Raw genomic sequence first — 25,946 nt, 5'->3', positions numbered from 1 at the left:
TGTGATGTCAAAATAACACATACTTCATTGTCTGTTTAGGTGTTTGACATGAATTACTGCGAGTCGCGTACCCCGTGTTGTTTATTTCTTTCGGTTACCACAACAGTTGCTAAGATTTGCGTTTCATTTCTTTATTTAAAGCGGAGTATGTAACGCAATGCCTTTATGTAGCAATCGTCCCCTATTGTTCCACATTGAGTCTGTTCCAGGGGCGGCTCGTGCGAGGGGGCTGCGGAGCTGCAGCACCCCCAGTATTTTTACTTGACATTCCTATTCCAAGTTGTTATACAAAACAATCTTTACATATAGTTTTTATGTTTGATCAGTGTATACTAAGAATAACTTTTATGGCATTAATCGGCATTTTATTAAAATAAAATTAATAAAAATTTTGTATTATTTAAAAGAAATTTAAAAAATAATAATAATAAGTTATCTATGGCTGAGCTGCAGCTCCAGTTTCGTGACGTTTCATGACGTTTTCAGCTGTGCGCATGCGCACTTGGAAAAGCTACATGCCGGGCGAAATAGGCGAGAGGGGGCTGTGGCTCGCGCAGCCCCTCCCGTGACGTAGCGCTATAGTTGTGTTGTCTGCTTCGCGTCAGTGAACTCCAAAGCCAAACCCGTGTACTGTGTTTTTAAGTTCGACAGTGAGCAGTTAAATAATTATTTTGCTATCATTAAATTTATTGTTTGACTGTTAGTCGTGACTTTTTAAGATGACTGTAAGTGGGTTTCAGTTTTTACAGTTATCATTAAATTAAATAAGTGTATCTAACACTTTGAAAAAGGAAAAAGGTCATCTAACACCATTAAAAGTCACAACTAACCTTTATAATAAATAACTGAATTAAAAAGTTTTATGAAAGTATGGGACAAAACATCTGCTACTCCAATGTCATGCAGGAATAAGCAACAACAAGAAATACTCAGTTTTAGTTCTTAATGCTACCAAAAAAATTAAATTTGTGACTGTGAAGTTAAATGCCTCACTGAAATTCAGGCAATATCAAATGCAGAACAAACAACTGCAGAAGCAACAGGAAGTTTGAAATGAAGACAAAAAAAAGAGTGAAGACAATTTAAAGTAGCTGCTAAATTGCTTCACAGGAAGTGTTTCTTAAGAATGAACATTTTACAGACAAGATAGTAGTGGCCACCAAGCATATCCTATTGTTGACAAAGAAAAGCTAGTTACTGAAATGAAAATGTTTCTGCTGATGTTCATGATTACCTTGAAAATAATTAATCTAGAGATGATGTTTTGACAAGTTAAATTACTAGGATGAAAAATCCTTTTTGCTGTTTCCATGATTCCTTCAAAGGCAAAACAGTTCTTTTTAACACTGAAAAAGATGCCAATTTTTCTGAGGAACACCAATATTTCCAAAAGACTTGCACTTGCAGTGCTAGTACTAAATAGAAAAACTATTTAGTATATTGGTGTAATGTTCCCGCAGTTCGGACAAGGACGATGATAGCCAGGTTGCGCAGGCATGATTAAAGCTTCCACATGACGATAAAATCGGTCTGAGGGGAGTGGACGGCTTGTGGATCTTGGGAAGACCATACAGGGTCGGTGTGGTGGCGCTAGTAGGATGGATACGCAAATAGTCTTCGTCGCTTAATGGCTCTGCCTTCTTTAGGTAACGGATGTGGCTATCATCGTCCTTGTCCGAACTGAGGGAACACTACACCAATATCAAGGACACCTTCGCCTTTACCACCTTACTTAAAGGCAAGTCAATTCACGACAAAATATTGGCAACCTTTGATGTTCGGGACCTTTTCACCAACATACCTGTGGAATTTACCATTTCCCTCGTGCTCAATTCCATATTTCAGCAAAGTGACACTACATTTAACGGGTTAAACAAGAGACGTATGAAAAAACTGTTGCATTGGGCCGCTACAACTACCACCTTTCAATTTAACGGACAGTACTATAAGCAGATCGACGACATTGCAATGGGATCACCTATTGCACCTCTGCTAGCTGACGTTTTTATGAACTACGTTGTCGACACCGCTTTAAAATCCACCACGACTAAAAACAAACCTGAGATTCTGTGTCGTTACGTGGATGACCTTTTCTTGGTTTTTCCTTCCAAAACTGCTCTTCATGGGTTTTATAAAAACATAAACTCGGTACATCCCAACATCACCTTCAGCAAAGAAGAAGAGCAAAGCGGCACCATTCACTTTCTCGACGTCATGGTGGAAAAAACAAGTGTAGGAACTAATACCTGTACCTACCGGAAGCCGATCAACACTGGTCTTTACACCAAATGGGAAAGCTTCGTACCTGCTCGTTATAAGCGGAATTTAGTACTGTGTCTTCTCAACAGGGCGTACGGAATCGCTAATTCATACATAATAATGCATGAAGAATTTAAGAAGGTCAAGAAAATGCTTGGAGCGAATGGTTATCCCCACAACTTTGTGGACGGGTGTATCAAAGGGTTTCTGAACAAAAGACACCAATCGAAGGTATTAAACAACGATTCAAACGAGGAGAGATACGTGGTTGCAAGACTTCCATTTCTCGGCCCAGTATCTTACAACATTGCGCGTGAATTGGGGCATTTTGTTCATCGAACCGGGGCCAACATCCGCTTACGTCTTGTCCATGAAACGAACAAACTTTCACGGCATTTTCCTATAAAAGAGCGCCAGGAGCACATCAAAAGAACTAACGTTGTTTACCGGTTGGTTTGCAACTGTGGCGCTTCATATATTGGGGAAACGCGGCGAAATCTCGCTGTAAGAATTAAAGAACATCGCATGGACCAAAAATCAGAAGTGTGCCGGCACATTTTATCGAATCCGACACATAAAGTTAATTTTGCCGAGCCGGAGATTTTGGACGCAAACCAAGACCGCGTGAGACTGTTGTTTCTCGAATCGCTTTTTATTCAAAGGCATGAACCCGAGCTCAACATCGACACAGTTTCCATGCCCTTGCGTCTGTTCAACACCTGACCCATATCTCCGGTTCTTATCTTTTCGTCTACGCCACCGTTCTAAACGTCGTTCCCTGTTATCGTCTGGGACGTCACTTCACACATCTGGCTTTTCCTTTTTTTTCCTTAGTGCTTTATATACCGTGTTCTACAGCTTGATTGAAAACATGTACTGATGATGACAACAGAGATTGTCGAAACGTCTACACGATGTATTCTATATACACCACTACCTTGGCAGTAATGTTTATGATTAAACTACTTTTCAAGTCCGTGCATAGTGTTCCAATGTAATGTGGTTGCTAAATTTGTTAGTTATGATACCAATAAAAAAGCTGTATGGCTAGTTTTTGTGTGTGACAATAATCTGTGAAGTGTCATAGAATATGTTAAAAACGCTGACTGTGACTAAATTTACTTAAATGAAACATGAAAATTTTTGTTGTTGAACTGAAAAACTCATTTATATCTATTTTTTCTATTATTTTTTTTTTCCATATTCCTGTTGTGTTTTACCGTATTTACAACCGCTTCGTTTCGAGTCTGTGCCACGTGTGTTTTTGTTTTTCACATTATTACTGAACGTTATTGTGTTTGGCCCGTCGCTGTGCAAGTAAACAAAATACACAAATGATGCCGTCTGCTGTTTACACTCGTGTACATTAATGCGTAACAAAAATTACGTCACAACTGAGTTGCTAATTAAGATTTGTATTACTAAAACTTATGTATGTTCAGTAAAGGCTAAAATTTGTGGGGGCAGCACCCCCACAAATTTTAGTCACGAGCCGCCACTGGTCTGTTCTCTCTAAAGATGTATAAAACACCTATATTTACCTTTAGAAAGCGCGTTTTTATTTTGACGTTCCGCGCCGTCGGGGACGTTATATGTTCAATAAAGCTTCTTAGTGGTTGTAAAACCTAACATTGACTATGTTATCCTATCACTTGACATACCACTTAATATAGGTCTGTATCCTGTGCATCGACATAGATTTCCTTGCAAACATCCTTCAATATTTTCTGCATTCGGCACTGATTTGTTACGCAACAATGCGTACATTGACATCACAATTCCGGGCGTGCAGAAACCACATTGAGATCCATGAAATTTGGCTAGACGTTCCTGACATTAAATTACAGATTTATTTAACAACAGGAGATGTATCGCACTTCAAAATATGACACAGTTTGGGTATAACCTGCACTGCATGTAACTTGGTCTTGGTGCTGCCGATTCCCTCTACTGTAGTAACAGCACATTCATGCACTGAAACCACTGGAGCTAAACACGCGTTTGCCGAGTAATGGCTGCACAAAAAGCAATTTGTTAAGAATGTTTCAATTGCATAATACACAGTCAAACTAACATGATTTTGCTGTTGATGTAATCCCACTTTGAGATCATAACAGTGCAAGCTCCACATCCTCCTTCCCCACATCCCAACTTGGATCCTGTAAGACGCACTAAGTACGTTTTTGCACATTAGTTAGTTGCAGCCACAATGTTTGATTTGAAAGTTTGAAAAGTTCCGAAATGTTTTGTCATAAATTTGTTTTCATTTTATGTTTATAAAAGTATTTATGCCGTGTTTATAAACGGGTGTAACTGATGTGGCCTTCATATCACTGATGATGGCATGAGCATTTGCCGAAACGTTTGAACAATAAAGCATGTCGCTTTTTACGTCTATTTGGGCCGTTATTTTCACCATTAAACTTATGAACAGATCCGTATATAGTGTTCCAAAGTATTTATGCCGTATAACAACTTTTTTTTCATCATTAGTTAGTGCATTTTGCGACACCTGAACGTTGCGCGCCTCCGAAGAGAATTGGACGAATACTTTGTAAACATATAATTTCGGTCACTCAAGTGCCAAATTCCAACAGAAACTTACACTTAACTCGCAGATACGTCAGTAGAGTCGTTTCCGGATCAGGTGACTCCTCAACGATCTTTAAATTGCAATTAAACACTCCGATTATTTTATGTTCACTGTTTAATATACCTTATTGTGTAACAGACGCCAATACATGTACATTAAAGCTGTCTTTTTAATGGTTTCTCTTTGTAGCAAAGGATAATCCAAAGCAATAGTCCTAGATTTCGCCGTAAATTTTGTTTACCTACTTTATGACGCTTAAACACAAGATGTATTTGGCAAAAAAGATTATTAATTTAGAGTTTAGACTATTACTATTTTTTTGCATGAGAAATTAACTTAGAAAAAAATTAGTGGATTTGTAATGCACTGTCATATTTTTACGTTATGTCTTATTTTGCGGCATTTACAGAAAAATTGCCATCGTCACTCGTGTCTCGACAGTATTGCTAAAAAATTGACATGCACTTTCTTTGTGTATTCTAGAGTAGATTGTGTTGCAGGGTAGGTAGTAAGACTGGCACATGTTTTGTAGGGAGAGGTATACTTTTTACACACCTTTTTCCCGTTTACGTAGAACACTAGCACATCAGCCTGCCAATCAATGTGCACTACATCTTTTCCCATGTTTTTCGCTGGAATAGATCAATAAACCTACAAATCTACAAGCGTTGCTGTTAAAATCAGAATATACAAACAATAATAATACTTCAGTTTACTGCCTCATGTACAAGCTCTATAGTTGACATGCTTTACTCAAAGTTTTGTACACTAAAAAACCTTCGCAATTTAGGTGCAAAACCATTGTTTTGAACAGAAGGCAACTGACAAGATTCTTCAAAGACAGTTTTGGGTAAATACTGAAAGCATAAATAAATGACGACCTGTTAGCTTAAACAAAGCACAACTCGCAGCTATCTTTTCTTAGACTTGAAATAATGGATAACGCATGGAAACAGCGGAAATGTTGGTCCTAAAATCATGCTTTTTTGTTCCGTAACACTCTGGAAGCAAATTGTTCACAGCAAACCACCCTTTTTCACAACTGAGATTTACATGCAAAAAACATGGGCACAGTACGTGGGCGTGCTGAAACTTTCCGCTATCTCGTCGTTTGAAGTATATTCAATATCTCTTGTCTTGTTTCCGGATTGTGCCATGAAATGATAAATTTGCATAAAAGCGCTTCTAGCGTATCAGTTTGGAAGTATTATTTTCTTGCTCACGCGAGTTTGTCGAATGAACGAGCGTATAGTGCAACACAGAGTAAGTCGGACTGGGTTTGGGCCGGGTTTTGGGTCCAAGTTTTTTTTGTACCAAAGGCTTTCTTAAAAAACGGACTTGAATCGGATATGACTTTACAATTTAAGCATAGTTGTAAATGGCCTGAAATCGGGCTTCTGCTCCACACAGTGCCTCTGCAATAAGATCAAATTACCTAGTTAAGTATCTAATTTATGGACTTGTAATGCCCAACAACCCTATGACATTCTTGTTTAAGCCATCTGTATAGTATATTAAAAATGCTGTGCTTTATGTAGGCTGTTGCCCATACGTGCCATCGCCAATGTACGCCTTTAAACACCCAGTTTCTTTTTAAGAATACAGTAATAATGTAAAATCATCAAGACCATAAATGATTAGCTACAGACAGTGCATACCATTTTTCGACATATATAGTCTCATCAGCACATGGTGACGAGAGATATGCCGTATTGGACTGTGACTCCTAACAAACTGGAGTGCCGTTGGCTGGCTACACTAGCCAATTGGCCTATCTCTCGTCACTAGCTGCACTGATGGACCCTAATAGGTCGAAACTGCTGTCATACAGTATTATTAGGAAAAGCATTTTGACGCATTTCCGAAATTGCATTGTAGAACAAATATCTATTCAAACGATTGACATAAAAGCAAGCAAAAGTCAATCTAATATCTGCAATTCGAAATTCGTAAGGCTGCCATATAATCACAGATATATTTCTGTCCACCAAACTTGCGCTTCCAAACCATTCCGTAACATTCAAAATGATGACACATCTGACTACAGATGTCTACAACATAATGTTATCACAAAACATTTTCAGAGTTTGTTGCAACCCTCGCTATGGACTGATAGTCTCGCTGGTTTCTCTTCTTTGGGTTAGAATGTCAGAGCAAACTCATTTTACATCGCGATTTTATGCCAGGAGAGCAGTTTTCAAAAATGTAATATCATTTTACTGCCTGTGTTCGTGTTGATTTACGATACGCCAGCATGCGTGAACAGTATTTACTCAGTCAACGAAGGTGATAAAAACTGACTTTATTAATTTGTATTGTTATGCCTGCACCAAGTATTCGACTTGATGTAGCGTATATTATCACACCAGCAATAATTGCTCAATGAAGACCAGTTCGAAGGACAGTGAATTAAAGGATTCGCCAACCAAAACAATAAATTTTTCATTAACGTACTTCTCTTGTAATTTTAGTGAAAGTTTCTCATCACCCTTGTTAACTATTTGTCTGTTTGCTTGACAATTTTGGGATCCGTGAACAGAAATGTGGATCATTATTTAGTCATAGTGCATGTAATATTTACGAATTTTCGCAAAACGAATAAAGTCTTAATCCTTACATATACATTTTCAAAGTACCCTGTACGAAACAAGCAGCTATATGTTCTTGGACTTTTTCGACACCCAATTTTAATATTTCGGCAATGTGTACTAACAGCAGTCCATGTGGCCATGTGGTTTGACTAAGTTTAACAATCTGATGGCGGTGGTGTCATTGTTGAAGCTATAGGTTCGAACAAAGCAGCGGTTCTTCCACATTTACTTAATTGGTGTTGTTTTTGCAAAAGTATATATGTTTCCGAAGTCTGTCGCCAACTGTCGGTCTTCACTCTGCTTATATCACGCTCATATTTTGCATTTTATTTTAAGAGCAGAATTATATTAGATCAATACATAGCATGTGCACATTCGTACTTCAATTATGGCAAGCAGCCGCTGCAACTCGAAAGCAATTAAATATAATATTGTTGCAGTAGAAAAACCACAGAAAGGTGATTCAGAACAGAAGTGTTTATCAGGCTCGAATGCTCCATGATGTTAGGTGCTTCTCTTCTTTGAGGTTTATGTGATGTTCATGCTAAAAATAGTTGTTTTTACACTTTAGTACAAACAGAGATAGTTGCGGACGCAAACCTGTTTTGTGAAACAATCTCCACATGCCATTCGGATTGATTCGGACGTTGCTGGGGAGTCGAGTTGAAACCATCCGAGCAATCCCGATTCTTCCCGAGCAAATCCAATCGCGTCTTTGATTGCAAAAAACACCGAAGAAGCTAGACAAAGTGGTGGTTCTCCTATAGCCTACAAGTGAATATATTGGTATGTTACAACATTTTTTAAAAACGTTTAGTCAAACAATATAAGTTAATGTTTTGTATAGGCAAGAATAAAATATAGCAGCGAGTTGTGTTTTTGTTCACTTTCATTTTATGTTGATTATGCAACATTTTCTACCCAATTGTTTGAACATCTGTGTCTGCTTATTTGTTTCACTTTTCACTTTCACACCTGACTTAGTTTTTACTGTCTTCAATCTTTATCCACTTAAGCTTTTCACTTTATTGTTGTTGTCCTTTACCCTCTATTTTCTAGCTCTGAGTAGAAACGTAAACTTAGGTGAAAGAAAGAATTAGGCATAAGGGGTCGGTTGAGTTTTAACATCAACACCAAAAAGATTGTTTACCCAAATTTACAAAGCAGTCGAAATAGTTCTGTAACAACAGTTAAAAATTAAAATCAAAAAATTCCTACTTCGTCTGAATTTAATTCTCAGTAAATTGTACCAGAGGTCAGGCTTGTTAATTTGCACATAGTAAAGCAGAATTAAAGTTAAACCACAACAAAATTTATTTAAACTTTGGTGTTGTACCTTAGATGAATAGATTGCTCGGTCATTATCAGAGTTTCTTAAAAGGTGCACATTGAACTTTCGTGGACAGTCTCCGAAACCAGGAATCTTATACACTCCAGGTCCTGACGTAATGACTTGACCACCAGGGGTGTGCAAGGGCTCCTCCATGGTAAACAACCCGTAACCCTGAACAAACGCTCCTTCAATCTGCAACAAAACAATATGTCTATTACTAAGTTTTCGCGTCTTTTATCCGGTTTATATTGCTATAATTAATATCGAATTATTGTTTAGGGTGAATGTACTGTCTTTGAAATTTTGCACACCTGTCCAATATCGATAGCAGGGTTAATACTTCTTCCAACATCCATCACAATATCAGTTTGAAGCACCACGTGATCACCGGTCAAGCAGTCCACCTCGACTTCGGACACAGCTGCACCGTACGAAAAATAACAAGCAGTGCGACCTTCGACTATGCCTGTTTCAGCATCCCATGCGGAAAACATTCCAGGTGTCCTAAAGAAAAGAAGATAAAGCTTATGCTTTAATTGATATACACCCCCCTAAACTTGAAGAATGTAAAAAACAAGTATCCAACGGCAAGGGACATTAACATGAAGGTATTTGCCGACACAATTACTGCGCGGATTTTTAGTTGAGTTTGGTGTTCTCACTTGTGATAACCAGTGGCAGAGAGGCAGATTCGTTCATTGTAAGCTTTCATTATCAAATCGTTCCATTCCAAGTCAGGATATTGTTTTCTCAACGGATGTAGTCTTTCCATAATCGTGTCACACGCATCCTGAAACAAACGAACTTTGGTTATTCTTTGTTGGATGTGTTGATTGTTTGAAGTTCAGCCAACAAAATAGGTTGACTTTGACCAACACACCTTCACTGCCATTCCGTTAAGATCTGTGCTGAAACTTGCTGCTGTCGATCTTGTGTTGGGAACACTAGCTGTACTCGTCTCACGTGTGTGAATTCTCGACAAAGGTATGCCAAGGCACCTTCCTGCAACCTTTTTTGCAAACAATTATGATTAATATTCTATTTGTGTTGTGTGATATTAAATTTACAAAAGAAACAAATCTTAAATCTGCTTAACAGAACAAATTTTAAATCGTGTTGTTGCTAATTTAAAAAATCTGCAAGTATTACCTGTAACATCTTGGTGTGTAATCCTTGTCCCATTTCAGTCCCTCCATGTGATAAATAAACTGAACCGTCATTGTAAACGTGAACTAATGCACCACCATGACACCACCTATAAGGATAACCTATTCCATATTGTAGCGGAATGCAGGCAATGCCTCTTTTGTGCCACCTATATATAGAATATGACAGTAAGTTGACAATAAAAAGTATCAAAAAACTAAGGACAAATAAATATATCAACAAAAACACTGCTGCTCTCTTTTACCAAAATGATGTGCAAACTCTACGACCATATGTGATTATTTTTTGGTTTGTTTACATTTCATATTTCCTGGCTTTCGTTTAACTGTTATCGTGAAAAAAATATATTAATTTGAAAAACAAGCAAACCTGCTTTGTTGGTTAAACTGTGCAATTTGTTCTTTTCTCTGAACCATCTTTGATTTCTCAATTACTTCTTCCCAGCATCTTCTGGCTTGAAACGAATCAAGTTTTTGGTTGAAATGTGTTACATCTTCCTCCTTGTACATATTTAAATCCCGCAACTGAACAATTTTCATGATTTGAATTGAAGCTAGTTATAAAAGATTTGCTTGCCTTGCGCAGAAAGTAACTTTAACCTTTTGCTACACGCTTACAAAAATGTTAAATTACTGATGACTCTGTTTTCAAATATTGCGTTTCGTCTTGCTGCATAATGAAACGACGAAGGGCGATTTTTAATTTTCGGGCTGTCGTCTGATTGTCGAAAAAAATATGTTGTAGGCTATAGCCTACAGAAACTCATAACGTAATTTTAACAAGTCACCCCTATACATTGCATAGCCCAAATTTGTACCTCTTACCAACCTGTTCATGTGTCATGTTTAAAGATTCGGCAATTCTCGTCATCCAAGTCTCAACTATCATTATTGCTTGTGGTGTACCAAAGCCACGAAAGGCGTTCGTTGTAGAAATGTTGGTCTTGCAAATTTTCCCCCGTATCAGAACATTTGGCATTCTATGAGAAAAAAATTTAATACAGGTTGATCTACTTTCAAAATTTTATATGGAGTGGTGGAGGACCCTAAAAGCCAGTATTAGTCAATTAGCTAAAAGTCACTGAACATTGGCCCACAGTAATGGCCAATTAAAAGCCGACATACTTCTTTCTCATTTGTTGCTGTTGTAATTTGGGCATTAAACACAATAAATAAGACTCACCTATAACAGTTGTCGCTCTGTAAAATTGCTTTAATTAGTACAGATTCTGAATGATCAAGTGTGTTACCGCCGTTACTATAAAGGTCAAGAATTAAAGCCGCAAGTTTTCCGTCTCTCATAAATCCAACCTGTGTCGAAAAACAACATATATTTTAAAGCATAACATCAAAGTAGATTACTAGATCATCAGCCCTCTACAGAAATTTTATAGGTCTGTAAGATCCTAGTTCACGGATACAAACAAACAAAGTAAATAAACTAACTTAACAGGTTTTCTTAAAATTAAGACCTTGTACTTGGCGAAAAATGGATGACGCCCTCCAGTGATAATCATGTCCTCCTTTCTGCTCAACATACATCTCACTGCTTTGCCACATCTTAGGTATATTAGTAATGTTAATCTAATCATGCATCGATATGCCATTTTTCTTTTAATAACCTACTTATGTGCCGCAACTGCTACAGGATTACTGACAACGAGAAACCGAGTTTCCTTGCCTCCGAATCCTCCTCCCATCCTTTTAACTCTGATTACCACTTTGTTTGCTTCTACTCCAAGCAATGTTGCCGTCTGTGAGAAATCACACATAAATATACCATTCATAACATTCAACATGAAATTCGTTACATTTAGCCAATCCCGTCATTATAATATTACACAATACCGTGCGTTGAAGCATAGATGGATCTTGAGATGAACAGAACATCTCTATTTCTCCATCTTCGGTCTTCGGAACTGCGATGCACGCTTGTGTCTCCAGGTAGAAATGTTCTTGACCTCCTATTCTGTGAATTTATTGACAAAACGTAAACACACAAATCGTCTTCTGCTACCGATTTCATTTTACACCTAACCTGACTTCTCCCTCAATCACGTGATCGCACGTTGCCATGGCAGTGATTGCGTCACCATGAACTAGTTTCTTGGAGATGTCAAAGTAGGACTGATGATGCATAGCATCCTTCAAAGAATTATGAAAAAATATACACATTACTTTTCCAAAACAGGTGTTACAAACAAGCATGTTTATGTCAAGTTTAATTATTACTTCAATGGTGATGATTAAAGGTGATATATCCTCGTAATCGATTTTCACCGTCTGAGCAGCTCTTTGAGCGTGAGCCTGTGTGTCAGCTACAACTGCTCCAATGGTTTGTCCAATGCACGTAACCTGAGGTAACAAACATAACTGCTCAAACCATACTTTTTAGCTGAGTTTGCATGCTAGTCATTTTAAGTTTACCTTCCTCGTTGCAAACACCTCGCACAAATCGCCGCAAATCGATATTTCGTTGGTTCCTGGCACGTCACGATGGTCTACATACGTCACAAATCCTTTGCATGTCACTGCTTTGCTAATGTCAACCTTTTTGATGTAAGCATGAGGTCGGGAACTTGTAACCAACCACAAGTACAACTCATCTGGAAACAGTTTTAAACGTTGCAGCTCGGGTTCAAATGACCCAAAAGTAGAAAATGTAAACCCAATTCGGACAAGGTTTTGATCACCAGTATAACAGAAGAAAGAACGTTGTGATTGTGTCAATATATTTTGCAGTAGCACAATTTGGTTTGCTTCTGATAAAAAGCGGGCTTTATAAACCAACCTGAAAATGTTGGCATGTCATCAACATATACAGCTTCACCAGTTGTGTGTTTGTAGCCGGATACATGTTGGATTGGTCGACCAACCATGTCATCATGCGGCTGTCCATGTGTCGCCTATAAAACACAACATATGGTGTAAAATGTAAATGGATCTTGAAATTAGTGTACATGTATTAACGATTTGGTCAGAAAATCACACACACTGGAAAATCTTGTCAACACATTACGTATAAATATAGATTATAAAAACAAGCATGCCTTAGTCTCCATGTAAGATGTACTTCAAATTTAGGTAACTTGTTTTGACAAATTATACACGGTGCACATGACCTTACAAATAGCAAAAGAAGCATTTCACGACTCGAACATTTTCGTCAAAATTTGAGTGCTTCAAAAAAACAAAGGCACCCAGTGACTGAAAAGCTTTTGTAACGGCTATGTTAATATGATGTTACAGCTCATATCTAAACTGCGTTACTAAAGCAGAATTCATTTAGTAAATCACGACTAACGTTAATTTACTTACATCTTGCCAAGTCCTTGTACTCATTGGAACATGAATTGTATTTGATGGCGCAAATGCTGTAACATTTTGAGTCGATAAACTATTTTCAACCTACAGATATCACACATAATCAATATGAATTTCAAGGTTCGGAATCAGATTTCAAAATTTTTCCTAACGCCCTCACCAGCCCACTTTTAATGAGACAATCTTTGACATAAAGAAAGAATTTGAAAAAGAAGCTTGCTGCAAGACTTTCCCTGTATTCCACCATCCCTCCTGGAGCATCCAGACGCAACGGAAGATCTTTTCGCAACCATATCAGAACATCATCCAATAAAGCTTCGTTCCAATCTCTGTACAAAGCCAAATAAGTTAAGGAAAGACTAATGCATTAAAAAAAATAGAAACACCGACCTTCCAATCATATTTTGCATGGTATTTTCTGGCATAACTGAAGTAGCAGCCATTCCACCAAATGCGGCAACAAATTTGAGCACTTTGCAAGTTCCTGGATGAAAGACGACACGCATGGCTGCATTCACGATAGCAATATCGTCTTCCCGTCGTTTGGATTGCTTGTAAGCTTTCATGTACTGGTCCTAGTTGAAAATGTTGTAACTAATTCAGCACTTCTATACCTCTATTAAATACTTGCCTTGGCATTGAATGGAAGATGAACAGAAATAAGAACTTCGCCCTTCTCTGCACATGTCGTCCTGTATATGGGGAAGAAACTTTGATCCATCAAAACTTGTCGATCTTTAGCACGAGAATGTAATCTGAACGTAGCAATACTTTCGTTTGCCATCAGGATTGGATTGAGATCTGAGATGGGACTTGCCGTCATTATGTTGCCTCCAATCGCCTATGTTAAATGTTTATTGTGCCATTAAACGCTTGTTAGGGGCTTATTAAATGTATATAATTAATGGCGTATTGGAAAGTTTTAATGATTTAAAGTTTATCAAATAATTTTTGCTTAATTTCAATCAATCATTGTTTCGTAAGTATTAAACACAGGTACCTGCAGCTAACAAGGCCCATTAAAAAACTATTGCGTATAACTGAAAAACCATTTAACCGTTCCAGGCCAAAATCGGCATGATTGTTGCAGAGGTTGATATTAAGCATCCATTAGATTTTGAGGACGTTTGCAAGTTTTGTTTTTGTAGGATAACAGTTTTAAAAAAATTAAAACTTGGGCCTTAATACAAACCTATGCTGTTAATAAAGCCCAACATTTTCATGTTTTTAAAAATAGTCTAGAAACCAATCAGACTCGTTTATACTATGCTTCGGTCAAATAAAAGTTCAAACAAGCATAGTTATTAACTCATATTACACATGTACTGTTAACTAAGACATATAACTGTTAATCTGAAGGTACTAAAAAAAAGAATAAACGATCCCTTGACATTTGATAACCAAAAATACCAATGAAAGATTACTTCTACAAACATCTTATTCGGACTTTTTATCTCCCTAAGAAAGCAAAAAAGCAAATTTTGTGCATATCAGTCGCCTTCAGTATAAAAGACACTTGAGAAAATGACAAATTATCGTTGGGCCTTATTGCAAGCAATGGCTGACAAACAAAACCGTAATAAAATTTATTTGAAGTAATTCTTTTTTACAGATCGGATAATGCTCCAATTAAACTAAAATGACCCCATTACTAATATAAGTTTTTATTTCGACAACACAACCTTTTCATTTTTGTTACCAATTTTAACAAAAAATAATAAAAAGTTGAAAATAAACACTTCTTAATTTGGATTGGTCATGATAACAATTACATATAACTTGCAGGTCCAAAACTTTGTAAATCATTTTAAGTACATATATATTTTAAAATTACATCAAAACCGAAGCATTTTTTCTGGCACATAAAAAATATTAGCAGTGGGCCTTATTACCTTCCGGGCCTATATACCTTCAGATACCTTATATGTGGATAATCAACTTTGTTAAACAATAAAGTGGTGTTTTTGTGACGTAAAAATTTAAAAAAGCACTTCAACGTGTGTTTCCATCGTAATAAACCTATTCTAAAAAATAAACAAATGCAGAACCAACAACATAATAATTTACACTCCAGTGACTCCACGCCAGTATTAACTGCACCCAGTAAGTATTACGTACTTCAAAATTCAAATCAAGCAAGTAATGGAAAAGTTAAAAACATGTGAAATACAATTAGATGTCTCGGATCATTTTGTAGTTAAGTGAACATTTAAACATTATTCAGCTAAATTTGAAAGAAAAAACAGCAGCATGTTGCTACCAACTTGATTCGAAACAACAAAATTAGTTGATTATGCGAAAATTATGTAAATTTTTAGTGATAATAATCCTACTAGTAAGCTTGTAAAAGTAGCAATGAGCAGAATTAGTGAAAAGCTTTATACATAGTATATCTTAATTATAATATTGCAGATGTACTTTTAAAAAATAGATTGATGATTGCAAAAAATCTTTTTTGGATGCACTATTCCGACGTTTACTAATATTACCACCGACTGCTTACTCGGGGCACCAATACGTTGCACAACACAAATTAAATTCGTTTATGTTCACTCAAGATCACAACATTTACTTGTATCTATTTTGTATTTCTTAACCTCACCGCAACGTTTCGTATCTGATCACCAGCAAACCAATAAATCATTTCAACCAGGGATTCCAGACATTGTGTTTGATACTTCGGAAAATTTCCCGAATCAATGAAGCTCTGAAGTTCCTCCTTAATTTGACTGATTGTACATGATGACCCAATGTTTACTCCTGTACAAATTATGCAAGATATTTGTAATGGTCATTAAATCGTAAAATTTAATATAAACCCCCAAATAGTTCGGTTTAATTTTCACAAGACACAGTGATATTAAATCGAAATACCCAATAAACAAAGGTGTTGATACCACATTGACAAGGTTTTGAGTTATGTTAATGACCTTGTTAAACTACAGAAAATACCTTTTTTGTCCACCGATATTGTTTTCAACTCTTTCACGTCAAGGGGGGTTACAATATATTTAAAATATCGCCCCCGAACATTTGCTTCCACCCCGATTTCAGTGTTTCCATTCACCAACTGAGCATCAGGGTAAATGGATTTTAACTCGACCAACCCTTGAAGTGACGTAGGTCGAAACCACGTGACGCGTTCTCCGACGAATTTTAGTATTTTTAGCTCCTCAGATTTGGATTCTATCTAAAAAAAAAGATTTAAGAGTTTGCAAGATTTAAGAGTTTTGCAACGGATTAAGTTAACAAATTGATTTCATTTAAGGATGAGACCACGCATGGTACACAAAAATATTCATAAAGAGGCCACGTTAACGCTTTGTCCAGCAAACATACATACCAACAGGTCTGGTGGAAACATGATTTCTTGTGTTCTCTCGTATTTGCTGAAACAAACTGATTCGGCAGAATGGGGATCATCATTACTCAGCGAATTTTTATCAGATGTTCCTAGATAACATGATAAATAAGTAGCCCCGGATGTTGTAGTCTACCAATAAGCTAGGGGTAAACAATTAGGCTATAACGGCCACATCAAAGGTTCTTATTTTACCAACGGCTGCCAAATGTTTCTATGTTTTCCATTACTGTATTACTGATGTAAAGAAAAAATGTTTCTCTGATACTATCGCATCCACTGACGCCAGAAAGACTAGATTTTTCCTTACTATATCTATTGATTCAGCTAAACGATTTGGCAATCAGTTTAATGTTTATGACATTACCATCTACATTGTTACGTTTTTTGTGGCCTGTTTGTTTAATTGTTCTCATATATTAGACTTATAAAAACGCGTTTGGCTACTGCAGGGGTCACCAACCTTTTGAAACCCGAAGGCTACCTTAAGATAACCAAATGGCTCGAGGGCTACCAGTTCAAAACATAAGTACAAACATGTTGAAGCAATGTGTTCAAATAAAATGTGTTTTGTGTCATTGTCAAAGTGATATTGTTCAAACTTACATGTCACGAATTTCATCCAAACGAAAATAGAGCCCGATTTCTTTCAAAACATTATTACTATTCTTACTAAGCGGTCCTGGACGCTACTACACTAGGTCGCGACGAAAAATTGTGTCGCTGGTTGGTTCCGTTGGGTTGTCGTTATTTCGGCAACTCATTACGCTAATTTATTGCAGATTTGAATTTAAAAAAATCAAGTATTGTAAAAAACAGTTGCCGCAGCTTTGTCATCATTTTATGCTTGATATTTGTGTCGTTTCAAAACAGCACTGCTGACAAACTTTGTACTCGTTTTAGTAATTAACACTTTAACTCGATGGTATCACATTTAGTCGCTCGCCGGACCTACACTTGCCCCCTAGTGAAGCGCAACTTTCAATTTCCAATGCTTCGTGGCTCGAACAAAAACTCATGGAGGGCTGCATGTGGCCCGCGTGTTTGAGCCCCAGTCTACAACATTTTAGCAAACAAAATACGCAGGGAAATATTGTAACGAAATATTGTTCACTAACTGACATTTATTACCGCGCGTATGACGTAACAGTCGAATGTCACGATTGTTGCACAATGCTTTGGTAAGGAATAAATGCCCATGGTTAGATAAACGCCTTGCATTACTAATACAATCTTCGTAAGGCACAGGATTTTGTGCAGAAGCAGGCTATTTCTAGAACCATTCACCGGGCGACTGAAAATGATCCAACGGGCGACCAGGTGCCCGCGGGCATAGGGTTGGTGACCCCTGGGCTACTGTAACGCATACGACCGGTAGTAACGTTTCCGGCCTAAACCATCCATTTAGGCCAGTCTCTTAAAGCCAAATGTCTATCAAAAAAGTTTAATGAATTAAATGCCCCCGTTACATTAATTTTAATACACATGTATTAAAATTAAGGCTGCAAAAATGTCTTCGCGGCAGCAGATTATGCACACTATGTTAAGCGAAATAAAAAAATGAAAAATGTAGCAGTTTGTCATATAACAGCAATGCCCAAGTCATTACCGTTTGCAACTTGTTTGTTTTTGCAGCATTCTATTCCCATCGGACAACCAGATGTCCCACCGGTGAACGTATTAAGTGCTGAAAAGGCAATGAGGTCTTTGCTTTTTTACTTTTCAAAAAAAATTGTTTCAAAATTAAACAAAAAAACAAAACAAGATGGGGCAGGATAAAAGCTTTTTGCCCCAGTAAAAAACATACCACTTAATATAGGTCTGTATCCTGTGCATCGACATAGATTTCCCTGCAAGCACTCTTCGATATCTTCAGCACTTGGCACTGATTTGTTACGCAACAATGCGTACATTGACATCACAATGCCGGGGGTGCAGAAACCACATTGAGAACCATGAAATTTTGCAAGTCGCTCCTGATTTTTTTGTCAAGAGGGAAGAATTAGCACATCTTAAATAAAATGATATATTTTCCGCAATACCTGCACTGCATGCAACTTGGTCTTGGTGCTGCCGATTCCCTCTACTGTAGTAACAGCACATCCATGCACTGAAACAACTTGAGCTAAACACGCGTTTGCCGAGAAATGGCTGCACAGAAAGTAGTTTGTTGTTAACGTCTTAGTTGCATAATACACAGTTCAACTAACATGATCTTCCTGTTGATGTGATCCCACTTTGAGATCATAACAGTGCAAGCTCCACATCCTCCTTCCCCACATCCTAACTTGGATCCGGTAAGACGCACTGCATGTATTTTGCACATGTGTTAGTGCAATGAGCGCTCATTGTTATGGATAATACACCATCACTGCTTTTGTTTTTATTATAGGTTTCCTGATTTTATGGATTAAATATATTTTTGTTTGTTTTTACATACTTTTTATTTTCACGGTTGTATTTTAATTGATTTTCCACACACTTTGTTCATATTTCTCATTGTTGCCCCTTTACAACAATATTTAAATTTTATTACAGGCACCAACTACAAACAAACTAAGCACAAACTAGAAACAATTGTTCATTCGTTTGTCGTCTAAAATTTGACAGAATGTTTTGCGAACATATTTGATTCGGCACTAAGGTACTAAACGCGCAGCAGTAACTTACATTTTACTCGCAGATACGTCAGTAAAGTGATTTCCGGATCAGGTGACTTCTCGATAATCTGTAATGTAATAAATTATATGTATGTCTAGAGTAGACTATGTGATTTGTGTAACGTTATTGTATTACAATGTCAAGATATTTTTAACGAACCTTTTTACCGTTTACGTAGAACACTAAAACGTCGCTTGACATAGCCTCCCAGTCAATGCTTACTTCTTCTTTTCCCATGTTATATGGTAGATTAGATCTGCTGAAACAAATGTTAGTAGGAGGTGAGTAAAAATGTGACCTTAATATTTACCGAATGCTGCCCTGGCGTAGAATATTTCACACAGCTAGATTGATTCCAATTTACAGCAATGTGACCTAATAAAAACAAAATATTCAACACAATGTCTTTATTTTATTGCCACGGATAAATGGCGTAATTACGAAACATTTTTTTAAACCCTACAATACCATGCTTGGTGAACATCGATGATGAATGTTGACCACTGTTTTGATTAAACAAGGTTTGCAAAAGCTAAGCAATGAATGGACAGGCAAAGCAGTGATGGTTTTAATTCATTGCAAGTCATACACAAATAAATAGACTAGAGATTTCCGAAATTGTGTTGCCAAGCGCCCCCAAAATCGGTACTCAGGATAATTATTTAGTATAATTCAAATCTAGTTTGTCGTAGTCTCTTCAGCGAACCCCCGACTAAGTTATTATGCAGTCGGTCTAGGAATTCATTTGGCGCGATCTGTGCCTCCAATGAACAGCTGGGCAAATGTTTTTGAATGAAACTTATCACAGACCCACTCAAAAACTGGAACTGCGTTTTGAATTGTTGACCAGCGGTTTATTTCACGCTTCGCTTCGCTTGATAGCTCTAAACGTCGAACCCTGGCTGGGGCAGTGTGTCCACCTGCCTAAACGCCTTCAGCGATTGGTTCTGAAGTTGTGAAAAATCTAGCCGCTTTAGAGCGTGCTGAAATTCTTGAGGTTCTCTTGCGAATTATATCTTGAAATCCTGAGTTTTGCATTGCACGTAATTGATAGCTGCATACAGTGTTTTTTAAGGTGTTTGGGGGGACCGTTTCGGTTTTCTCCAGCGGTTTCCCAAAATTTGGAAATGGCTATTTTTTGGTATTTAAATGAAACACTTGCGGTCTCTTAAAACTATTTAGCGGTCACCCAAACCAAACCTTAAAAAAAACCTGGCTGCATACAAAAAGCGTTTCTTTTCTTTCTCTGCATTCTTGACTAAACGTTTCAAAGGCGAACGATTAAACTAGCTTTCACCTCCACAATGAGAGAAAAATCGAAGGCCAAAAAAGCAGAAAACAGTTATTTAAAGTAGCGCAAAATTTTAGTTTACAGTGAACCTTTTTCTCTTTAGGTTATAGAATTTATTTAATGGCAAATGTGCAAGTTTATAAAGTCATAGCGCCCTCTAACCGAGCTATTTGTTTTCTAAGGTACGAGCGGCTGTGTTATACTTGAAACTTGAATCGGAAACGACAGTATAAACAGGAGGAAGTTTGTGCAATGATGAACAAACACCTACTACCTACCCCAAATTGGACTGTCGGACCCCATCATTGCAACTGTTTTTTTTTCTTCTTTTTGACGACGAACTTCGCCTTTTCACGCGGAATTTAGACATAAATTACTAGGGTCCAGTCGGCAAACATATTGACTTATTTTGATTTTCCACTGGCTTCCCTACTGGTAAAAAAAAATGTAAGATGCCAACGATTTTCCTGTTGCAAAGACATAAACAAAGAAAAACCTACTGTTAATTGAGTATTACAACAAATGTATATAACAATTTTATTTTTGTTGCATGTTTTTTAAGCTTATTTAAAACTATTTTCGTATGGCGGTATGTTTTATATATTTGTTGTAGTTATACCTTTTATTCGTCAATATTGGTTAAATGCACTTTATTTCCACTTTACGTTGATTTTGTGCTTTTGATAAACCCAGTAGTGCTCGAACGAGTGTAAACAATCCACAAATCGCTCAAAGCAAGGGACATCCAGTTTCACCCAATCAATGATATAATTCGTCGGTTTGCATGGTGTCATGGTTGTTTTGGTTAGGCTGAATGTGTTGGTCCGATCTGTATGTATACAAAATATTTTATTGTGTACAAACTGAGATGAATTCTTTTTTTTTGTAACATGAAATATAGTTAATTGTGACATCCAGATATCAAAATGTGGCATACAAAAGAGCATAGACATGTTTATTTAATAAAAAAAACTTCAAAATAAAAATGAGTGGTTGAATATATATTTTTGTACACAATTTTTACATTTTTTATGCAAACCTTACAAATACCTAATTCACTTTATGTTCAAGAATCATTTTTCCACAGTTGCACGAATTTAGTCCCTTTGCCTCCTTGTATGCTTTGAAATCAGTAGTGGCTGACTAAGTGAAATCAAGTTCTTTCGCCATCCCGTTGCAGTAGAGCGCGAATAAACGAAAACCAACTACATTTAGTACCACCATACTGCTAGATTTTTCTAGCCTACGCCTTGCCATATGGTGGTGAATGCTTGGTGACCGGCTGATTCGGTATAGCGCCTTCAATGGCCCTGGCGTACTGTGATTTATATATGAGTGTGCCGTGATCGCTGTCTGCATAGACGCTTCAGGGCTGATCCCAGTTATGAATTTATGTTCATCTTAACTGATACTGGTCAATCTGGCGATCCCCTACTACGAAGCTGACATGTGCAGCATACGAGACAGGCAACGGTGCTTGTGATTCGACTTTCGGCTGATTCTCCACTGAGCCTGTGTAGCTCAGTTGGTAGAGCGCGAGTCCCGGAAAGACTGCAGTCGTGGGTTCGAATCCCACCGCAGGCTAGATTTTTCTAGCCTACGCCTTGCCATATGGTGGTGAATGCTTGGTGCCCTGCTGATTCGGTATAGCGCCTTCAATGGTCCTGGCGTACTGTGATGACCATACTGCTATGAGCGTTTTTTTTTTCTGCCTTTGGCACAAAATTCGAAACATGTGATGTAGTCACAAACACATATGGCTCGTTTTGCCGCTTTTGCGCACTCAACTATAGTTGAGTTTGCTATATATAGCAAACTACAAGCAAAATGCTGACAAAGTTCTATGCACTTAACCGTGACGCAGGACAAACGAAAAACCCAAAAAGTCTATTGTTACGTCAGAGGTTCCACTCATGTTTTTAATACTCTTTGGTGGGAATAACTTAATAATTTATTACTACACAAACAATACTAAAACAATAAAATAATTGTGCAATCGCTTCCTCTGTTGCCCAAGAAAGGAATTAAAGGATCACCTTTTTAACGGGACACTCAAGTGTGTAAGGAACCGCAAAAACCGAATTAGAAAATAATGCAGGATAACAGCAAACAACATAAATCTGAGAGCATATTTTTTGTTAATAATAAACACTTCTCTGCAGCAAGCTTACTTATTCTGACTTATGAGACACAAGTGTGGTAAGCAGTATGTCGGTCAAACCAAGACCAAGTATTCCACACGGTGGAATAGACATCGCGCAACTAAAACGTTCGACTGCTCGGCAAACAACGACCGAGCTGCGCTACTGCGTCACTATGCGGAAAACCATAATGCGATACTAAAGAGCAAACCGCAAATCCACCTGCGTTTTTATGTCGTTTTTGTACAAATGCCTGCAGTCAATATTTTGGATATTTATGAGGACAAATGGCTAAACAAAACCAAGGCGGAAATTAACATTTAAAAAACGATTCTACCGCGCGTTAGGTCTTTGCTCATTGTTTGTTTCTACGCCCTTTATCTTATTTTTGATCGCCTTAGGGTAGATTACTTTTCTACGTGTGTGTTTTTTCATGGCTTATCGGTTGTATTACGTCTCCTTTTTCTTGTTTTTTATCGTGTCGCTTGTTGTCACTCGCTGGTCGTGGTTTGCTTCAGTGCTTCGCAGTTGTTTAATGTAGAGATACAAATTTTATAGGTGGTTTAACTATTTTAATTTTTACCACCTTATATCAACAGTCCACCACGTGTTTGCTTTTTCACAAACTGACGATGTCTGCTTATTTAAGGCGAAATATATATTTCTGTTATTTACAGAAATGATTGATGCTTTTTACCTGCTTTGTTATGAAACAGTCTTATATTCAACCGATCAGAAGCAAGAATCTTTCTTTTTTACATTCTATTGTCTGCGGGAGATTCGTTGAATAACAAACCTGTTTAAGATATGAGACACAATGCAATAGATAAGTACCTTTGTACGTAATAATTCTCGGTAAAGGATTGATTGGAATTGGATCGTATAAGGATATTGTTTAAATATGCTGCATTAAAGTGGTTTCCGGATCAGGTGACTCAAGGAAAATCTGAAGAAAATCATTGTAAATACATGCTCAATCCAACTGGTGGTCAATGATGATGTTTCGGTTGGTCCACTGGACGTCTACTGTACTTCGTGATAAATTGAAATGGCTTCATTTTTATTGTAGAAAAGTGGTTAGATTTGTTATGTGTCAAAACTGTTAAGTCACAAAATTTTTGTCACAAAAATGGCTAATATCGAGTCAAAATGCTTGTTATGTTTGCTTACTTAAAAGTCGAAAATAAAATTGTTTACGACATACTTTAAATTGGGCCGGCCGTCCAGTGGTACTCAAATCGATGGCCTGAAACGCGTTTAGTACCACCGGCTTATAGTCAGTACATTCGCGCGACAGCACAAAATGTCTTCCAAGAGGGAGCAACACATCCCTTTTTGATGTTGACAAGTACAAACATTTGATTATCTTGGACTGAACTCCGCAGGTAAATTAGATATCAGGTCATCCTTTACCAGCGCGCAAACTTCACAGATGTTGCAAAAAGGGGTTATTTGCGAGTATATGCAGTGTTATGCATCGTAAAAATTAAGATGGAAAGTGCGCTATCTGACTCCACAAAATTAAAAACTCATCTGACTAATAACAACTAGAACGTAAAACAAGGTGTATTAAACAAATATGTAAAGTGGCAACAAACGTACCGGTATTACGTTGGTGATAACTTCGTTTAGTAACGTGTGTAGGCATGCCTGCCTCGATGGCGACTTGTGAAAGGCGGCTACAGTGTAAACTATGATGTTCATTGCAAATTGTTTGGTGAGTCTGATCTTTGTATCTCAATAACAGCTTCTGATTAACAGCCACACAGGGTGTCTCTTCTTTCCTTGTATTCTTGAGTAAACGTTTCAAAGGCGGACGATTAAATCAGCTTCCACTTCCCCAAAGGGAGAAAAATAGAAGAAAATAGACTACCGGATGACTAAAAATAGTCTAAGAATAGACCCAGAATTCACCGGCGACAAAGTCGAAAATAAGCTATATATAGTAGAGCAAAATATTGGCTATTGCGTGAAACCTTTTTTCCTTTAAGTTATAGAATTCATTTTATGGCAAAGGTGCAATTTATAAAGTCATAGCGCCCTCGACTGAGCTGCTATGCTTCTTCTCAAGTACGAGCGGCTGTGTTCTACTTTAAACTTGAAACGGAAACGACTGTATAAACAAGAGGAAGTATGCGTAATGATGAACAAACACCTTATGTTTGTGCAGAACATTCTAGAATAACAAAATGAATCAAAACATCTTATGACTTGCATGAGAACGGAAATACCAACACTTGCATCCAGTTAAAAAGAGGTTAAAAATTCGGCAAAACTTGGCTACACGCCATTAACGGGTGCTATTGGCCTTGCCTTTGCACTCCGGGCTGCGCCGTCGTTGTCTAATATTTGCGAACCTTAAACACTTCCCCTACATGCTGTGCAACATTATTGCAAACAACATGCTAACGTTAAACATAAACTTTGTGCACATTAATATCATGACCGCTACACGTGCAAGTCTAGGTCTCAGCGTATAAAGCGCGTAGTCTGAGTTCAGTTCTGAGACAAGTTTGAGATCGGTTTCGAGATTTTGGATTAGCAAACGCAAATATATAGTCAACTGAAAACGCGTTGTTGTAACTCGGGGCGAAGGTATAGTGTCGCTCCGAAACAAAAATAATAATTATTGTACAACGAAGGCGGCTACAGGAAACAGTTTTACGATTGCGTGTGTTGGGCGGATGGTTTTAGAAAACGCAACATCTAAGGTCGCTAGACTTTAAAGGAAAGACAAAATTGCCTTGACGTGTCTGATGTGCCGCAAAAATGAAAAACACACAAAAATACAAAATTCACTTTGCTACACAGATTCTGAAACAGTCCGCTAGTGTTACAAAATTACCCTGATTTTCAAATATTTTCACCACCGGGTTGAAACCAAGAGCTACAGCAAACATTTTAGGTTTCTGATCAAATATTTTCGGATGACAAAATGGATTTCAATTCAATAGTATATTTGCCACTCTTCAAAAATGAAAAGAAATTGCACGACCAAAAGTAACTGCGTGTGGTCACCAAGTGTTTGTCTATTTAGTAGCAAGATAAGAAAAGGAAAGATTGCAAAGATTGAACCAGCAAAGATTTCTGCAAATTAAAGTGAATGCAACGCGGATAGTGCCAAAATCAACATTAAAGACATATGCGTACATTCGCAAAGTAAACAACGCGTTTTGTCGCAGTGTTGATTGGAGTGTGTGTTATTGTAGTAAATCTATACTAAATG

General features: G+C 37.4%; 3 protein-coding genes and 1 non-coding gene across 7 annotated transcripts; 2 read left to right on the top strand and 2 right to left on the bottom strand.

Moving 5' to 3' along the window:
- Positions 1 to 664: 664 nt before the first annotated feature.
- Positions 665 to 3,653, top strand: LOC145234686 (uncharacterized). Its single transcript, XM_080099407.1, has 2 exons — positions 665 to 1,575; positions 1,647 to 3,653. Exon 2 carries the CDS (start codon positions 1,654 to 1,656, stop codon positions 2,980 to 2,982), a length of 1,329 nt encoding a protein of 442 aa, XP_079955533.1. The 5' UTR covers positions 665 to 1,575; positions 1,647 to 1,653; the 3' UTR covers positions 2,983 to 3,653.
- Positions 3,654 to 3,894: 241 nt separating this feature from the next.
- LOC145234251 (xanthine dehydrogenase/oxidase-like) lies at positions 3,895 to 5,476 on the bottom strand. The gene is made up of 5 exons (XM_080099000.1): positions 5,408 to 5,476; positions 4,865 to 4,922; positions 4,334 to 4,430; positions 4,166 to 4,274; positions 3,895 to 4,089 (listed from the first exon to the last, which is right to left on the bottom strand). Exons 1-5 carry the CDS (start codon positions 5,474 to 5,476, stop codon positions 3,895 to 3,897), a joined length of 528 nt encoding a protein of 175 aa, XP_079955126.1.
- Positions 5,477 to 7,924: 2,448 nt separating this feature from the next.
- Positions 7,925 to 25,263, bottom strand: LOC145234679 (xanthine dehydrogenase/oxidase-like). Of its 4 annotated transcripts, none has more exons than XM_080099391.1 (35): positions 24,323 to 25,263; positions 21,630 to 23,666; positions 21,199 to 21,408; positions 20,858 to 21,011; positions 19,599 to 19,663; positions 19,448 to 19,547; positions 19,298 to 19,355; positions 18,838 to 18,934; positions 18,670 to 18,778; positions 18,435 to 18,603; positions 18,237 to 18,314; positions 16,610 to 16,719; positions 16,219 to 16,456; positions 15,869 to 16,026; positions 13,898 to 14,107; positions 13,657 to 13,841; positions 13,427 to 13,595; positions 13,261 to 13,350; positions 12,734 to 12,848; positions 12,370 to 12,548; positions 12,175 to 12,297; positions 11,981 to 12,087; positions 11,791 to 11,911; positions 11,569 to 11,696; positions 11,415 to 11,502; positions 11,126 to 11,253; positions 10,772 to 10,922; positions 10,313 to 10,467; positions 9,926 to 10,091; positions 9,657 to 9,785; positions 9,439 to 9,566; positions 9,088 to 9,280; positions 8,780 to 8,968; positions 8,044 to 8,211; positions 7,925 to 7,987 (listed from the first exon to the last, which is right to left on the bottom strand). In XM_080099391.1, exons 6-35 carry the CDS (start codon positions 19,523 to 19,525, stop codon positions 7,925 to 7,927), a joined length of 4,080 nt encoding a protein of 1,359 aa, XP_079955517.1. In that variant the 5' UTR covers positions 19,526 to 19,547; positions 19,599 to 19,663; positions 20,858 to 21,011; positions 21,199 to 21,408; positions 21,630 to 23,666; positions 24,323 to 25,263. The 4 variants fall into 4 exon arrangements, with proteins under 4 accessions (XP_079955517.1, XP_079955519.1, XP_079955520.1 ...); XM_080099393.1 differs by having other exon boundaries at positions 19,448 to 19,544; XM_080099394.1 differs by having other exon boundaries at positions 23,555 to 23,666; positions 24,323 to 25,262.
- Positions 22,090 to 22,163, top strand: Trnas-gga (transfer RNA serine (anticodon GGA)). Its single transcript has one exon. It is a non-coding gene; the product is annotated as a tRNA-Ser (tRNA).
- Positions 25,264 to 25,946: the final 683 nt, after the last annotated feature.

This window comes from Phallusia mammillata, chromosome 6, assembly GCF_965637545.1.
Source record: "Phallusia mammillata chromosome 6, kaPhaMamm4.hap1.1, whole genome shotgun sequence".
In the NCBI taxonomy this organism is placed as follows: domain Eukaryota; kingdom Metazoa; phylum Chordata; class Ascidiacea; order Phlebobranchia; family Ascidiidae; genus Phallusia; species Phallusia mammillata.
The sequence above is the reverse complement of the archived record's forward strand: the minus strand, read 5'-3'. Positions and strand labels throughout refer to the sequence as shown.

What these genes read in the sequence shown, in the direction of transcription:
- LOC145234686 (XM_080099407.1), top strand. Translation starts at nt 1,654, where the DNA reads ATGTGGCTATCATCGTCCTTGTCCGAACTGAGGGAACACTACACCAAT.
- LOC145234251 (XM_080099000.1), bottom strand. Translation starts at nt 5,476, where the DNA reads ATGGGAAAAGATGTAGTGCACATTGATTGGCAGGCTGATGTGCTAGTG. An exon ending in TCTACGTAAACGGGAAAAAG is followed by an intron (nt 4,923 to 5,407) that starts GTGTGTAAAAAG and finishes TGCAATTTAAAG; the next exon opens with ATCGTTGAGGAGTCACCTGA. An exon ending in GACGTATCTGCGAGTTAAGT is followed by an intron (nt 4,431 to 4,864) that starts GTAAGTTTCTGT and finishes AAACGTACTTAG; the next exon opens with TGCGTCTTACAGGATCCAAG.
- LOC145234679 (XM_080099391.1), bottom strand. Translation starts at nt 19,525, where the DNA reads ATGGGAAAAGAAGAAGTAAGCATTGACTGGGAGGCTATGTCAAGCGAC. An exon ending in TCTACGTAAACGGTAAAAAG is followed by an intron (nt 19,356 to 19,447) that starts GTTCGTTAAAAA and finishes ATTACATTACAG; the next exon opens with ATTATCGAGAAGTCACCTGA. An exon ending in AGGTGTTTGCAACGAGGAAG is followed by an intron (nt 12,298 to 12,369) that starts GTAAACTTAAAA and finishes TTGTTACCTCAG; the next exon opens with GTTACGTGCATTGGACAAAC.